The sequence below is a fragment of the Mus caroli genome, chromosome 2 (genome assembly GCF_900094665.2).
Source record: "Mus caroli chromosome 2, CAROLI_EIJ_v1.1, whole genome shotgun sequence".
NCBI classification, from domain to species: domain Eukaryota; kingdom Metazoa; phylum Chordata; class Mammalia; order Rodentia; family Muridae; genus Mus; species Mus caroli.
In genome coordinates this window covers 171355809-171372922 of record NC_034571.1, presented here as the reverse complement: position 1 = coordinate 171372922, position 17114 = coordinate 171355809, and the positions used below count along the sequence as shown (strand labels likewise).

The 17114-nt window shown below is 43.8% G+C and overlaps 2 protein-coding genes across 5 annotated transcripts in view; both read right to left on the bottom strand.

The window, feature by feature from the left end:
- The window catches only part of Pcmtd2 (protein-L-isoaspartate (D-aspartate) O-methyltransferase domain containing 2), an 18882-nt gene extending 18023 nt beyond the window's left edge, over positions 1-859 (bottom strand). Inside the window, exon 1 of the mRNA XM_029468672.1 lies at positions 752-859. The gene's annotated coding sequence lies outside the window, so the exon portion shown is untranslated. The remainder of the gene's footprint in view (positions 1-751) is intronic.
- A 10116-nt stretch (positions 860-10975) lies between these two features.
- The window catches only part of Myt1 (myelin transcription factor 1), a 62003-nt gene continuing 55864 nt past the window's right edge, over positions 10976-17114 (bottom strand). For 3 of the 4 annotated variants that reach the window (XM_029474730.1, XM_029474729.1, XM_029474731.1), the window contains 4 exons: positions 16773-16864; positions 15988-16091; positions 13232-13375; positions 10976-12869 (listed from right to left, as the gene is read on the bottom strand). In XM_029474730.1, coding sequence (XP_029330590.1) covers positions 12729-12869; positions 13232-13375; positions 15988-16091; positions 16773-16864 — 481 coding nt within the window. In that variant the 3' untranslated portion in view covers positions 10976-12728. The remainder of the gene's footprint in view (positions 12870-13231; positions 13376-15987; positions 16092-16772; positions 16865-17114) is intronic. The other variant, XM_021186542.2, reaches the window with a different exon arrangement.

The following is a 17114-nucleotide window of genomic DNA, read 5'->3' as shown; positions in this document are numbered from 1 at the left end:
AAAAAAAAAAAAAAGAGTTTCTTCTCACAAGTCTCCCAGCAAGGTCTCAGAGGAGGATGGAGAAAAGCTAGGGCCAAAGGAGATACCAAATGCCACCACCTCAAGAGGGCCCACTTCAATTCCCTTTATATATAATCAGTGCTGAGCCTCTTAAATACCTCGTTCTAGAGACAGCCTACCAGACGTAATGTTAGCAATGTCTTCAATAAGAACAGAGAACAACAGTGCAGGGCCCAAGAGAGCAGGGGGCAGATACTCAAGATGACGGAGTTGATGGCAGAGGCACAGGCCTAATAAAGAAACAAAGGGTCCAGGCCCCAGGGGTTCTCTCCAGCTACTTTAGACCTTTCCCCAAAGGGGTCTTTCTTTTCTCCTCTGTAGGATACTCTGCCTTCTTCCCAATATCCACCCTAGATATAATTTGTTTCAATCACGGTCAATGCCCGACTTGCCCTTGAGCTAATTGCAAACATTTCCTACTTAATCAGAAATAGGTTGTAGAACTAGAGCAAACAGATCCCAGAATTAGCAACAGGCGGGGGGCGGGGGAGGGGGCACGCTGGAGGGGAGGGAGGTGCTGGAGGAGGATGCAACGTGGAGGGTGCTGGGCAGGGAGATGGGGGGGCGAGGGTGACAGGCGCTGGGGTTCGAAACTCTCGGAGATGGTGAGAGACACGGACGCTGGGGGACGGGTAACCAGAGCTGGAGAAGGGATATGGAGGGAAGGGCCGAGGGGCAGAGACGGCTCTACCTCGGCGCTCAGCAGCCCTCGGATTGAGTCTCGGAGAGCAGTTCTTCAGACGCTTCTGTCGCTTCGGACGGACCTCAGCCGCAGTAAACATCCGCTGCTACCTCTGCGCGTGCGCGGGCTCTACCTGAACTGAGCATGTGCGGTTGNAGAACACTCTTAAAGGGGCAACGGCACAGCCCACGAGCCTGCCCCTTTCCACCCACTGGTTTGAGTGTGTCCCTGCCTGAATGGTCAGTCACTACGTGGTCTGCGAGCATATCGGCCTAGTGATATGAGAAGATGCTGGCGTGTCGGCGGGAGAAGGGCATTTTGCCTGCTTATGTCCACTCATGGACAAAGCCCCCACAGTAGAAAAGGCAGGAGTGAAGAAACAAGAGTGATAGATTGGGTCCACTCGCCTGCAGGAGTTACAACACAAATGACTGCCGGCCCTGCCCCTGCCAGGCTACCTGGCCCAGGGGATGGCCATCTGCACACTTGAACCTTGAACCAGCAGTTCTGGCCACTTCTAAGAAACCTACAAAATAAACCAAAGTCTAAGTGATCTTTAGGGTTACCTGTCAAGATTGTTCTGAGTTTTAGTCTTCCAGTTTTGAATTGAGAAGTAGAAACCTGTTCTGTATCATTGTGATTGCACATCTCCTCTATACTGCTTGGAGGGTACATGTTGAAGGAAGTAGTGTCAAGATGGAAGGAGTCTGGATGCCTGAGTCAATAGCTGTAAGAAAGTCACTCAACCTGCAGTGGATTGTGGTACGAATGACAAGAAAATGATTCTACTATTTTTTAAAGCTTGTGTGGGAAGGCTAAAGACCCGAAATAGATAACACAATATTGATCAAAAAACAAAACAAAACAAAAGTATAGGCCTAACAACATCTGATTTCATGACTTACTATTAAAATTACAGTAATCAAGAGTCATATGGGGGAAATAAATTGATGTTATCAAATACAAAAACCTAGGTTAGAGCTATACAAATATAGTAAACTCACCTTTGATAAGAGAACAAATACAATTCAATGGAGGAATGATGGTCTTTTCAACAAAAGATGCTGGAATAATTAGACATCCACATGTAAAAATAATAGAGACATAGCTCTTCCAAATTTGATTTCCAGTACCCAAGACACTTGGCCTTTGCAGGCACTCAGGCATGTGTACACACACACACACACACACACACACTTAAAGATAAAATATATCTTTTTAACACTGGCATCATTTCTCTGTAAAATATACTGTTAGAAGAATAAAAAGGTAAGACATAGACTGAAAAACAATNTTCCCAAAACACATATCTGATAAAGGATTTCTAAAAATCCTTAAAACTCAACCATAAGAAAATAAACAGCACAAATAGAAACGGGTAAAAGCTATGAACATATGACTCAGCAAAGGAAATATACAGATGGCAAATGAGCATATGAACATATCAACATAATTTGTCATTAGATAATTGCAGATTTATAAAACAATGAGATATCAATACACACCTATTAGAATAGCCAAAATGTATAAAATCTATAATTCACCAAATACTGGTGAGGATGTAGACCAACAGCAGCANACTGTTTGTTNATCACTTTCATTGCTGGTGGGAATGAGCAATAATAAAGCTACTCTGGAAAATAGTTTGTCAGTTTGNTACTGAACTAAGCAANGTCTTAGAAGATGTGACAGCAAACAAGTGTAATCCCAGCACTTANTGGTGGAGGAAGAAGGACCAGGAGATCAAGGTCATACTTTGGCAGTGTAATAGGTTCAAGACTAGCCAGGGATGTACAAAACTATTCCAACATACATAAAACTTTTTAAAAATCACCATTTGAGTTCCTAGATATTTACCACTATACACAAAACCAGCACATGTAGGTAGTATAACAGCTTCATTTGTAATAATCAAACATTAGAAGCAACAAAAATATTAAATAGATGGGAGGTATAGCCACATAACTGTTTTAATCAGGGATTTTTTGAAAAGCGAGCTACTGAGCTATGAAAGGACATGTAGCAACCTTACACACTTAACTGCTTTTTTTTAAAATTTGGTGTGTCTGTGGTGTTTGCATGCATATGTAAATATGTATACATGAACATGTGTGTATGTACATGTGGAGGCCAGAGATCAATGTCTAGTCACTTCCTTTATTTCTCTCTACCTTATTTTTTGAGACAACTATCTCTCACTAAACCTGGAGTTTAACCCAGAAAGCCCCAGGGATCCTCCTGTCTCTGCTTCCCCAGCTCTGAACCATGCCCAACTTTGTAGCTGGACTTAGCTACTTTGTGGGTTCTTTTTCTCACCCTTTACCCACTGCCCCTCCCCCCTGCATCATCCTGTATCACTAGATAAGAGAGAAAGAAGGACAGAGGGAAGAGAGAGATATCTGTGAATCAAATTTCTTTCTTCTTGTTTCTTTTTTGAGCACAACTATTAACAAACTGCAAACAGCCCCCAAATGACCAGTCTCCACCCACCTTGCCTCTCAGGGNCCTAGACAATCAGGAACTGGCAAACAAGGCCTCTGCTAGAGCCTGAGGCAAATCACAGTCAGCTGCTGTGGTCCGTCCAAAGCAGCCCCACATCCCCACACCTGGGATTAAGATGAAAACACATTCTAATAATTTTTCTGTGTTTCTTAAAGAAACCAAAATTGGAGAATTCTCACTAAACAACTTTCTATATGAATACTAGGGAATTTAACCTGAGGTCCTCATGCTTACGTGGCAGGCACTTTACCAGCTGAGCTATCTCTTCAGCTTCCAAGTGCTTGCTGCTAAATGAAAGACACTCTTATATGGAAAAGCTATGACATATTGTGTGATCCCAATGATATGAACTATGGAAAAGTAAACAATCGTAGAAACTCTCAAAACTCGGTGATGGCAAGAGAAGGGTAGATCATGAAAGACTATTAAGACAGTGAATGATGCCGTATGATACTGTAATAGTAGAAACATGTGATCATCATTTGCCCAAACCAGGAAGTTATGGATGTAGCTCAATGATAGAGCAAGTGCTTACCTAACTTGAGCAAAGTCCCAGTGCCACAAAAACACATAATATTCAATCTCAAGAATAAACCTTAATGAAAACTATAGACTTTAGTTCATAGTAATATATATTGATATCCGTTTTAACTGTATATTAATGTAAGCTATTAAGAACAAAAGAATCTGTGCAGAAGTGAGGAATCCATGAAACTATTTGTGGCTGAAATTATCTATAAACATAAAACTCCCCAATTTAAAATACATCGCATTTTTAATTGGAAAATTTCCAGACATCTAAAAACTAAAAGAACTCAGGAGCCGACCTATACACTGGGAAACAACAGAGTTTGGGTTTTGGGTTTTTTGATTTTTTTTTTTTCAGGCATGAAACCCAGTGATCCAGATGGAACTATAGATATACACAAAAGAATGACAGGCACAAGGTCCTCAGGGTTAAGTGTGAAAGACAGTTCCTTTCTTGATCTCATCACTAAGGATACCACTTCTTGCCTCATTTATCCTTGTTGTGGTTGTTGTTTATAATGGTCAAGCAGTGCCTTAGCAATTACAATATTGGTTTAAAAAATCCACTTCATAGCCAAAACCTGGCTCTTGAGGTATTCTGTGTCTGTACACCAAACAATAGCTGTATGGTTTTGTTTTGTTTTGTTTTNATGCTTGGAACTTGGTAGCAGGGAAGCTGTTTCAATGCTGACTACAGAAAACTCAATAGGTGACATGCCTCATACTGTGCAAAGTTTCCCCCACGTGGCAACCACCCTGTCCTCAGCCCCTTCCCTACCACACCCTTCTGATGTCTTTTCTGAGTACTTTTGCCTTAGGCTCAGTGTTCTGGCCTCTGGGTACTTGCCCACATACATCGAATGGTATTTGGTTTTATCAGTGCCAACCTGGAGGTGGGTAGAAGAATCCTAAGAAAGAACCTTACTAGGAAAGGTTAATGTTGGGCAGCTGTGATTGGAGAAATGACAAGATACAAAATCTGCCACAAGGCATCACCATTGTGCAGCTGAGCTGAAAGAAGCAGTCAAAATAAGTCATCTTTCTGTTTGTTTGTTTGTTTACAGGGTTTCTCTATGTAGCCTTGGCTGTTCTGGAACTCACTCTGTAGACCAGGCTGGCCTCGAACTCAGAGAACCACCTACCTCTGCCTCCCAAATGCTAGGATTAAAGGTGTGCGCCACCGCCACCGCCACTGCCACCACCGCCACTGCCACCACCACCACCACCACCTGACTAGAATAGATCATCTTGAAGGGAATAAGGAAGGAATTTTCTTCCTCATTTTAGGTTTTTTAGAATAGAATTAGTAGTCTTCAGACAGGTACCAAAGTCTCTCTGCTGTTTACTACATAGCTACCACAAGAATATGAAGATATAGAAATACATGTGTAGAATAGTTGGGAAAAGAGTCTTAACACTATTTAAAAAAAAAAAGAATTAGTTTTACATGGGCCCTGGGAAATGTTTACAAGTATCAATTTTGTGTCACCTTGGCTGGGTCTATATAAGGACTATATGTGTTCATATCTGAGATGCTGCTGACATAAAGCCTTATAAAGGCCATATACAAAGACTCCTGGGTTAGGACACTTTTAAGAGATGGGACCCAAGATCTCACTGTCAGAAGCTCATGACCTGCTTCGTCTGAGCCAGTCGCTGCCAGTACTCCTCCTTGTCTCTTATGAACTATGAGATGGAAACTCAAGGGGTGGTACCCTGTAAGTAAAAGCTGTTCAGAAAACTGCAGCAGATATTAGTCCCAGCTTAGTTAAGGGGAGGTGGCCGCAATAGATGACTTCACACAGTGGACTATGGGTACCAACCAGGTCTTTATGTATAAATAGGAGAATCTTGTGTGGTGGTTTTAAGCCCACACATATGAACTTGTGGCAGCTGTGGTCACATATATCTGGTGGCCACAAACAACAGATAGACTCCAATTGTTCATGGTAGCTAGCATAGATGGGAAGTGATGAGAAGGTGAAACAAGTCTAGGAATGTTCTTTCAGTGTCAGACGTGATGAGTGACCTGAGGCCACTGACTGTGAAAAGCACAGGGAGAGATAGCTGGCTGCCAGGTCTCAAGAGGCCAGCTCCAAATTGGCTCCCTACAGGCAGTCCAGGGTGTGATGAGTCACCATGTACATATTCCCTAAACTGTCCCAGCACCCACCTAGATATCTCCAGTGACTCAAGGCTGGTACTAAAGCTCTCTAAGCTCTCCCTCCCTCCATTCACTTAGCACTGTGTGCTATTTGTCTACAGTGGTAATCTGAACCCAGGAAACAATGGCATCAGACTGTCTGCTTCTTTAGTACCCGAGGGTATCTAGATGGTGCACAGCTTTCCTGAAGCTGGAGAAAGGCACCTGTAATCTCTATTTCTNCCTCAACTGACATGGGAACCATGGTAGCCCCTTTACCTCTTGCCTCTTGGACACCCAGTATGTCTGATTATTCTGTGAAGATCCAGTTGATTGGGTAGCACCCCCTCTTCTTCAAGAAATGGTCTCTAGAGTCTATTACTATGTGTCATCTAAAGCAGCAGGCCTACAGTGAAAGGACTGTAGGCAATCTTGTCAACACAACCAGTCTCTATACAACTCAGAGAAGTTTCCTAGGCCTCAGTTTCCCCATCTATAAATGGGACAACCTCACTATCTATGTCACAACTAGTTGAGAAGTGGATGGAGCCTGTGCAGGTAAAAGGGCTCTGTTCAGACTGTCTTTCTATATTACTCCATCCTACTCAGGACTGAAGAAGTTTGATGCCTAAAGGGGATTACGGATACCAAAGAGTGGGGCTGAAGGTCTCACATGGAACTTTCCAGCACTTCTACTTGGTCTTTATTTCTGTCCTAAACATTATCATATTATCTTTTTCTGTTTAAACTTCTATAAAGAGCTACAGCAGATATAAAGATAAGAAAAACATATTTGACAGGCTAGGAGAGAAACAAATAATAGTGTGAGTGATTAGCAGAAGGTATTCCTGGAGCAGAGATGGGTTGGTCCAGTGAGGGACAGTCACTTGCAGGTGCTGGGGATNTGGGGTCACTGTCCTGCTTGGTCTTTCTTCTCTGGACTCCTGTAGGAAAGCAAAGCTNCCTGTGCCCCATTCCACTGCCACTACAAGGCCTCTCATCTTGGTGTTAGTGGGTGTTCTGGAGTGACCCCATAGGGAGTGAAACTACCACCTGCTCCAAATTTGTGGGTTCTGGGTGTTTCCTTTGAGATCAGCATTGGCTTGTGAGGCTACAAGGTATAGCCAGCCTCCAGAAGTTCAAACCAGCACAAATAAGCACCTTGACCGACTATCAAATCTGTTATGGGGATGGGTTACCTTGGAGTTCAGGAGACTCTGTTCACATGTGGGGAGGGTGCTGCACGTTCCCTAGTATTCATGTTCACATGTTGCCTTCCAAAGGCCCCAAATAATCATTCATTCTTCCTCTCCTCAGCACACTTGCTCAGTTTGGGACCATTGGATGGTTGGCAATCCAGATAGCAATATTACTGGGTAGGTGTTTCAAGGAGACACAGTGGTGATCCACTTTGGCAGCTCTGGTGTGGCCGTGAGATCTTACTTAGGGTAGAAGCTGATGAGGATTGGTGACTTGTTGAGTCCAGGGAGGTCCATACTTGGAGCAGCCAATGGGCTGCTGTAGTCACTGGGGATGTAAAATATACAAGTGGAGTTCCAGAAGGTATCAGAGCTGAGATGGGTACCTTGGGGGATGTGTGTGTCTCTCTACTCACTGCAGACATCATCCTCTTGGATAAGGAGAAGACCCCAATGTGGGAAAAGCCCCAAGGAACAGCACTAAAGGCCAACTAGGGTGTGGGTGTGNGGGGGNNNAAANACAGGCTTCAGATAAATTAGCACTCTGGCAGATACTTAGAGAAAAANAACTTAAGAAGNGATTACAGAAGCATCCAGGAGGGANAGCTTGGAGCACTGCTCTATCAAGTCAGCAGCCTAGGGCTAGCTGAGACACCTACAATCGTGTATAAGGGGTCCTGTGGGTTCTACTATTTTAAACTAGCTTATTCTGAAGATTATTGTTTTGATCCTATATGACCTTTTGGAGTTTTCCATACCCTGCTCTTCTAGTTCCAGAATATTGGGAGGAACTTGGAGTCCTCCAATCCTTAGTGTCAAGGACACAGGACAAGGTCCACAGTCCTAGGCATAGCAAATGGAACAGCATAGAGATTGTAGCCCCTGGGAAATATACTTCATTTTCATCATAAGGCCCACAATCAGCTAATACTTAGGAACCCCTTCAGTGAGTGCTATATCAGCTCCCAGTAAGCCACTATAACTAGTTAGTGGGTAGGTCCCTCCTAACCCTGAGGCTTCACTCCATCATGGAGGGACTAAGCCCATGCTGTACGGGAAGTGGTCTACTTCTGGGCACAGAATCCAGTTGAGAGGGGCTGGGAGTGTACAAATGTTTGTGTATACCTGTTTTTCACTCTCAAAATTCAGCTAAATGACAGCTTTTAAGGCATGGGGAGGAGGAAGAGAAGGCAATAATGTATTCAGAGGCCAGAAAAATTTAAAAGTATTCTTAAGTGGGAGACAAATGGCCCAGGAAACACAAAAATGCTGAGTTCTAGTCAGAACATAGGAAGCTCAGAACCAACAACAGTCTAGCCTTTAAAATCCTCCCCCACCTCATCCCAAGAACAGGTAGCCCTAAGTTCTGCTGGAGANTTTCAAGTATTCAAACTAAGATGATGTTGTCAAATGCTTTTAGAAGCTGCAGACCCCAGGTCCCAGCCATGATTGGAGAATGATCTCCTCCACAGAGAAACTAGAACTTTATTCTCTTGAAAGAGTAAGAGAGTATTTACAAACTGTGAGGAATTGCTTCACTATGGAAAGAATAAATTCACCAAAATTAATTCTAGAATATATCTGCTGAGATTTCAAGGCACCTTCATTCCCAGCACCCAGTAGACTAGTAGACTGTCCTCAAAGCAAGAGTCAGCATCTTCACAGCGTTGAGCCTCTCATGCCAACAGTAGGGTTGTTCATCTTTCTAACACACCAGAAATAGTTATGTTCCCACCTTCCTAAAGCTGGAAGAGCTGCTTGCTCTCTAGAGCCATGTCCAGGCCCAGGCCTGTTTATTCCAGTAGAATCAATACTCAGGAGCCAAGGGTATTGTGGTGTCCAAAAGCTGAGCACTTTAATCTGAAAGACACTAAGAATTGGGAGGCTCCATGTTTCTCCCAGTATTCTGGAACTAGAAAAGCAGGTATGGAAAACTCCAAAAGGTCATATAGGATCAAAACAATCTCCAAACATTTGAACCTCTTTTAAAAAAAACAAGGGTTCTTTCTCTTCCCCAGGATTTCCCTTTCTAAGAACTCCCTACATGACCACCAGCTAGATCTCAAACATGGCCTCCATTAGAAGTCTTAGCAACCATTCATCTTATGGAAGACCAAACGAAGATTTGATCATACTGTCATGGCCACCAACTGCTCAGTTCCTGGCCAGCCCTGATCTGGGGCCACTGCTGTAAATGTGTTTCAGACAGATAAGGACTCCATTTAGAGCCTATCTGAGACTAGGTACCATTCTTTNCTCAGTTGCCTATAAATTTCCTACTTCTAAAATCTTCTGTGACCCACCCCACATACCCACTACATCTGTGACAGTGAGCTCTGGCGTTTTTTTCCTACCTACATAGTGTTCGTAGTTCTGTGTACTACTTGACAGCTCTGCAGAGACCAAAAGCAGAGAGATGAGTCATCAGAGCAAACAAACCTCACTANGGATGACCTCCTGCTCTTCACAAACACTTTCAAAAACTTTGGTGAGCTTTGGTATTGTAGCTTTTTGGAATTATTTGGAAGTCCTTTGATAAATTAAGCTCTTTGTGTTTCCTGGGCCATTTATTCATGCTCTGTATGATTATGAAGAGGCCCTAGGTTGGAGACTGGGATCGACAGTTCCCCTGACATGCAGTATTTAAAGGGTATATGACAGGCTAGACCCTTCGAAACCAAAAGGAAGAAGACAGTGGGCAGTGACAGAATAGGGCTAATGAACCAAACATAAGGCTGCTGCTCTCACCTGAGAGCAGATGTGGGCCTCTCCACCATTGCATCTTATTCTTCTACAGTCCTAGACTTACCTCTGTAGGCAGCCATATTGGGGCCCTGGAAACACCCTCTCCTTTTTTTCTCCATCAAGGACCATCACATACCCNGTTCTTAGGACCTAGGATGAGCTCAGTTTGTAACAGAGACCCTCTGCTTGTCCATACCCTGGCTCTTGTCATAGCAACTATGCCAATGTTAACAGTTGCAACCCCAGACTACTAACTACTATCTATGGTGTAACCTTGTTAAAGGAAATCTCCAGGGACTCTTTCTCAAATTCTACATGGCTCTCTCATGTATGACCCTAGCCCTTATGGTCTTGTCTGTGTAGAACAGAAACTGGAAACAAAGCCCCAGAGTCTCTTAAGAATTTCTCAGGTAAAATGGCTTCTGTCTATATATAAGAAGAACTCCACATCTGTTTCCCGGCAACATTCCTAAAGAAGTCAAGTTGAATGTGATGAAAATCTGAACTTGGGAAAACTAGAAATCCACCTGTCATGAAAGTGTAACAGTAGAAAGGTACTTCTGAAAGGAAAAAAAAAAAAAAGCCAAAGTACATGAGCTAAAACAAATAAAAGGAATCCGTTGCCTTACATACGGGAAGTTCAAGAGTAGACTGCCTACAGACATAGCCAGATCTAATAACTGTGAGGTCATCAGAGAGCTCTCTCTTCCTCACCCCTAACTCAGTACTCAGTTCTGCCTTGTACCAGAATATCTGAATTCTTATTTATTTATAGATAAGAAAGATGGTATGAAAAAAAAAAAAAACCAATGGTATAGAAGCACAGGTATACTGCATACCTCTAATCTAGCAACCCAAGCTGGACAACTGTTTCTTCCTGACTCTAAGAGAAAACTTGGAGGCGGGGGGGGGGCACATGATGTGGATATGGCTGGCTCATGGGAAAAGGTGGGGTGCAGTGAATTAGATCTTGGAGAACCACACTTGAGGGAAGGCAGGTCCAACAGAAGTGGTGGCTGAGCCACACTGGTACCAGAGAAAGACTTAAATAGAAAGGCCCTCTTACCATGACCACCCTCATAGCACTCCCAGAAACATAAGGATCAGAGTAGCAGCCTCCTCACAGACCATAGCACCTATGCACAGTGAGACTTTTATTAGAAATCACCCTCCAAACACACCACGAGGTACTGTGAGTCCAACGTGTTTCCTGAGGAAGGAGGGTCACAGTATTGGGGTATCAAGATCCTGGGCAGCTTGGCCAGCGAGTCCATTGCCTAGAACTGACCATGGCCAGAACTCCCTCACAGCAACATGAATCATCCATGAGAACCTCCACAAATGCAACACAAGAAACACCAGAGCACACACATCTGCACTACACTTAAATAATAATAAATACAGAATTCCATTTGCTGTTATTGGCCTGACAAAAGGAACCCAAAGGGAAAAAGAAAACCAAACACCTTTCTCTCTGGTGGACCAATGGGGAGAAAAACCCAAATTATCAAAATTCTTCAGTTACAAAATACTTTTTTTAAAAAATTCCATTATTAAAAGAATAAATAACAAAATATATAAAAAATAACTTGGTTGCATCAAAATTATAACTAGAAGTTATATCAAGATTCTTTGTGGCCTATCTTATAGTCAAATAAATGTTTTTGTTTCAATTTAACTTATTTAACTCTTATGGTGCCCTAGTGTGTCATCTAGTTGAAATAGTATAAAATAAATAAATAAAAATAATAAATAGCAAACATTAACATAAGAGGGTAAGAATATAAATACTTATGACAAAATTAAATAATTTACAGAATAAACTAACTACTTTCAGTGTCTTCCAGGAAGTGCAATTTCTCTACTTTTAAATACTAATTTGGAATTGCAGTCACAATTGACTTGGACTCTATTTACACAGTAAGAACATTGTGTTTTTAACACATTAAATTAAAATTTATCCTCTTCACATCTTAAATGAACCTATAAAGAAGTGAAATCTTGGTGGTCTCCCTGTAACAATTTACCACTGGTCTCCTGTCCCCACTGCAGTCACCTTGGATACAAGGAGCAAACCTATGCAGGAAAAGATACAATGATGGGTCCAGCACCTGGATGGAGGTACGGAAACCAGAGGTTTGGCCCAGTGATCTTGGACTTAGAGCCCAAGCCAGGGGTTAAAGACTGGAGCCAGGAGAAAGCAGGTCTGCACAGCTTAAAGGCATCTGCTGCCCAAGTAAGTGGCCGATTTTTCAGGGCCTCCAACTGAAAACAAACAAACAAAAAAAACTCCAGCTGACTTTCTATGATGCTCATCAACTGTGTAGACTGCCATCTGGGAAGCCTGTTCCTAGATTCACCTCTGAAGCAGAGTATTGTGCACCTTTAACACAAAGTTGAATTAAATGAAAACACAAAACATACTTGTCACGTGGGCCTCAGTGAGCATAGTCAGAAACCTAGGCATGCCCTCCTGCTGAGACTAGCACCCAGCAGGGCCATGGCCACCCTCCCAACCTTGACAAACAATGGAATACTGTGGCTGCAAACTCCAAAACTTCCCTGAGTGAGAACCTTGTCCATGAGCTTCCACCGGAGACTTTGAGCTGCTCTTCAGACTTCTTTTAAAAAAACAAAAAACAAAAACAAAAACAAAAATAAGTCACTTTGCAATACTTCAGTGTCCCCAGGCACTCACACAGAGAGGTCTTCATGCCTGGGCCTAATGAGGACATCATAGGAGACACTGATTCCCAGGCTCCCCTTTGGGTAAGCTGCACAAGGCTGCACCCAGGCTTCCAATTAGAAGTGGCTAGAAGTCAGGGTCCTTGCTGTGAGGAGCAGAGCAGACTCCTGTGTGCAGTGCAGCCTAGACCTGAATGCCCCTCACAGCTTGCTTGATCGTTTCCAGAAGGCCTTTGTTCTCCGGATTCTGGTAGCAGTCCTGATTGGAGTACATGTCAGTGAGGGTGTTCACATAGGCGTCAAAATTCTGTTCACATATTGGTTCCTAGAGAATAGAACCAGGTTAGCAGGCCCTACTACACTGGACCCCATGTAGTAGAAACTAGTGAGAAAGCCTTAACCCCAGGCAACAGGACAATAGTAGCAGTCACCCCTGGTAAAACTAAAAGTCATAGCAACAAGACTCACTGAAACCCTATTAGCCACAATTCATGAGCTACTCAGGACTAGATCAGTAGCCAACAGCTAGCCCCACAGACCACTGAGAACACTGAACCCTTCTCACAGGATCCTTCCCTAAGGACTCATTAACAAAGCAGTGGGGTACACCCACTGTTCCAACCCTGGAACCGTTCCTAGAGCAGCTGCTAGTTCAGCAGTAATACCCAGAGGTGATTTGCTGCCTACCATGTGTGGAAGGCGAATATTGGCAAGACTTTGGATGAGGGCTTGGCTAAGCCCNGACAATTCCAGAAACAGGGCCTCATTCTGCTCCTCAATGAGCTTGTTCTCCTCCTCGATGTTCTTCAGGTTCTTCTCCATGGACGAGATCTGTGGCAGAGACATAGAAAATGCTGCCTTCCCTTGGCCCTGGCTTAGTATGAAAGTACTGGCCATACCTCACTGTGTTCTAGGAAAAGACAAAGCTCATTAGTGGGAAGGAGACTTGGTTCTGTTCCCCCATGGGGTANCCCATCCAAGGAAAGAGATGGTAGAGCTCTGGTCCCTGATTGGAGAGCCTCTGCCCAAAGGAAGTAGGAGCTGGTATGCCAAGCACTTAAGGGTACATGTGGCTTTCTCTGCCTTGTCCCTCCTAGGGGTAGAGAGAAATTACACCCTGGGCTCAATCTCTGCCCACTCTAGTTGTGCTCTGATATTGCCAGGCCTCCTGTTCCTTTTTGTAGAATAGTGTAGAATGGGAAGAATCTCATGCAATTTGTGGGTATTAGGTTGCCCCTTCCTTCCCACAAAAGACCAGCAAGCTGACTGCCTAGACTCCAGACACACCTCCAGACCAAATACAGACAAATTTCTCCATCTTCTACACTGACAATGAACCAACATAGGATTGTGTTGTTTCTGGGATTTCTGGTGTTAAAGGTCAGTCCCTACCTTAACTATTTGTTTCCAAGGAGTGAAAGACTGAACNCATGAGAAGACAATGTGTGACATGAAACAAGGACAGTGAGCTCCCAGGTGAGGNTGAGTGCTCTGTGGTGACTAAAGTAGTTCTAGAGACCTGCATTCCTTCTTCTTTGGCCTTTCTACAGCAAGCATGGAATGCCCTCAGAGTGATGGCTAGGACTGGCAAAGGAAAGCAATCAGGTTTTTACAGATAATCTTTGTTTTGTGGTTTAAAGATAGAGTCATCTCTTTCTACTGACTAGACTACTCTTAAACCTATGAGCTCACACACTCTTCCTGCCTCAGCCTCCTGAGTGGCTGAGTACCACCATACTAAGCTTTGTAAAAACTGACTTTTGAAGTTAAAGGGATGGCTATGTAGTTAAAAAATACTATTGCTCTTTCAGGGGACCCAAGTCTGAGTCCCAGAGCCTATATTAGGGGACTCACTACTGCCTGTAACTGGCTCCAGTGATATCTGACATCTCTAGCCTCCATAGGCACACACATACACACACACACACATACACACACACACACACACTCAGAGAGAGGAGGGAGGGGAGGGGTGGAGAGGGGTGGGGAGGGAGAGAGAGAGGGAGGGGGAGAGGGGGAGAGAGAGAGAGAGAGAGAGAGAACTCAGAAGTTAAGAGCATGTACTGCTCTTAGAGAGAATCCAGGTTCAGTTCCCAGCACCCATATCAGGCAGTTCACAATCTCTTGTAATATCAGCTCCAAGGGATTCAAAGCTCTCTTCTAGCATTCATGAGCAATGCAAACATGTACACACACACACATGTTTGTATGTATGTAATTAAAAAGCAAAAATGAAATCTCTAACAAAAATAACTGTCTTAGCCAGGCGGTGGTGGCGCATGCCTTTAATCCCAGCACTTGGGAGGCAGAGGCAGGTGGATTTCTGAGTTCGAGGCCAGCCTGGTCCACAAAGTGAGTTCCAGGACAGCCAGGGCTATACAGAGAAACCATGTCTCAAAAACAACAACAACAACAACAACAACAACAACAACAACAAAACAAACAAACAAACAAAACTGTCTTTAAAATATGACATCTGGCAAATAGAGAAATAGATGCTACCACAAGGATGAAGGCTCTGGGGACTCTGAGAGAGGACCTATACTGTACAGTGTCTCATTTAGAGACACAGGTAAAGAACAGTGATGATCCCAGCTAAAAGACTCTGTGCCTTCTGTTGTCACTTCCAGTGGTCCTGGAAGACAACAACACATCAACATGTATAGAACTCATGGTACAAACTCTTCCTGACTCTATGACTGGTGCTACATATACACAAGCTCTTGAAATGGCATTAGCCCACAAAGAAGCTAGATTATCAAGACATGTGGAATGAAACCTGCTGGGGCTGCTGCCTACAGGAAGGGACTGTTTTCCTATTTGACCTCTTTACCCTTGATTGATTCTGTGTACATTTTCTATCCTTTTGGTCTGTCCAAACCATTAGGGGACACTCACATAACACCAGCTCTTTTCTAGATACACTGAGCAGTCAGAAGGTAGGGCAGTAGCCCTGTTGCCNAGCAACAACCCTACTTACCAGCATTTAACACTGAAGGTTTTCCTCCAAGAGAAAGTCCTGAACAAGATAGTGGAAAAGTTCTGTTCTAACCCACATTCTATTGAGATAAGCAAAATCTTTAGAGGAGGATGGGCAAGTCCTGATACTTGTGTGTAGCTGTGCTGGTTCAGGCAGGAATAGAGCAGATGAGTTTCCATTGCTAATGAGACTGGAAACATGAATTGGACAACCAGTACTAGCAGAACCAGAACACTAGCAAACTGGTCTTACCAATGGAGCTATCTAAGACGATGACTAACACTAGCTAGACCAGGGGCAGAGAAAACTCCCAGGCAATGCAGTGAGTGAGCAGCTAACCAGGGTACTGGGTGCTATGTGCTGTGTGCTTTGCTTCTATTAGTTCAGCACCAGTGATACTGATGGAATCAGCAATCCACAGGCTGGCTGGCAGGAAAGAGTCAAGTAGAGTAGTGTCACCCACCTGAGACTGCAGCTGCACCATGGCAGCCTCCATTTCCGAATTGGACTCATTTAAGTCTCGTATCTCCTGATTTAGCTGCTTGATCTCCTCATCATTCTCCAGCACTACCAAAAAATAAAAAAGGAAGAAAGTAAGAAAAGAAGGAAGGAAGGAAGGAAGGAAGGAAGGAAGGAAGGAAGGAAGGAAGGAAGGGAGGGAGGAAGGAAGACAGGAAGACAGACAGACAGACAGACAGAAAGAAAGAAAGAAAGAAAGAAAGAAAGAAAGAAAGAAAGAAAGAAAGCAACTGTGGTTCTGTCCAACTGCTTTGGAGATAGAAAGGGAGATTTTTGTTTAGAGGTGAACCTCTTGCCAAGTCCTAAGCTCCTCTCTTGGGCATGGATATTGGTAAATCCTGGAAACTGAGAACAGTATTATTTTCCTCTTGCCTTGACCTTGGCAGGAAGTACAGGTCTCTTCAGAGATATTAACTGTTACAACCAAAGGGAGATGTGTTCAAAGAGAATCTCCTTTCCTAGATGGGAGTGATCACACTGTCCACAAACCCATGGGCATGGCTTTTGGTGCCTTCAACATCAGACTCTGATCTACATAGTCACCAAACACAAAGTCAGAGTCAGTGGTCCCATTTCGAATATGGAGAACTTTGGGGCTAATGTTAGTAGGACAGTAGCTCAAGGCAAGAACCACCATGGATAATTTTCAAGGGAGCTCAGCTTCCCCCAACCCCTTCCCACAGTACAGAGAGGACAATAAGAAGGGATATCCCAAAAGAGCATCCTCACCATCACTTGTCTTGAATTTTGGGCTGAGAATCTCATCCCCTGAGAGTTTTCCTTTCTTTCCAGCAAAGGTTGCTCTGGGACAGCCAGACAAACTAGAAGCAGAAGTTATACATCACTGACCAGTTCAGGACATAGTGCATAGGCAGGTCCAGGATCTCACATCAGGACTACACCATTCTATTCCATCTCACCCAGATGACCCTGCATGCTTCCCTATGGTGACATTGCTTCACCTCAGCTTTCCTGCCTGGTGAGCAAGGCTGCACTATATGAAAGGGGCCCAGGCAGGTGCCCTCTCAGAGCCTTCCCTATTAGGCAGTCATGACTGCCCACAGGTCCTAA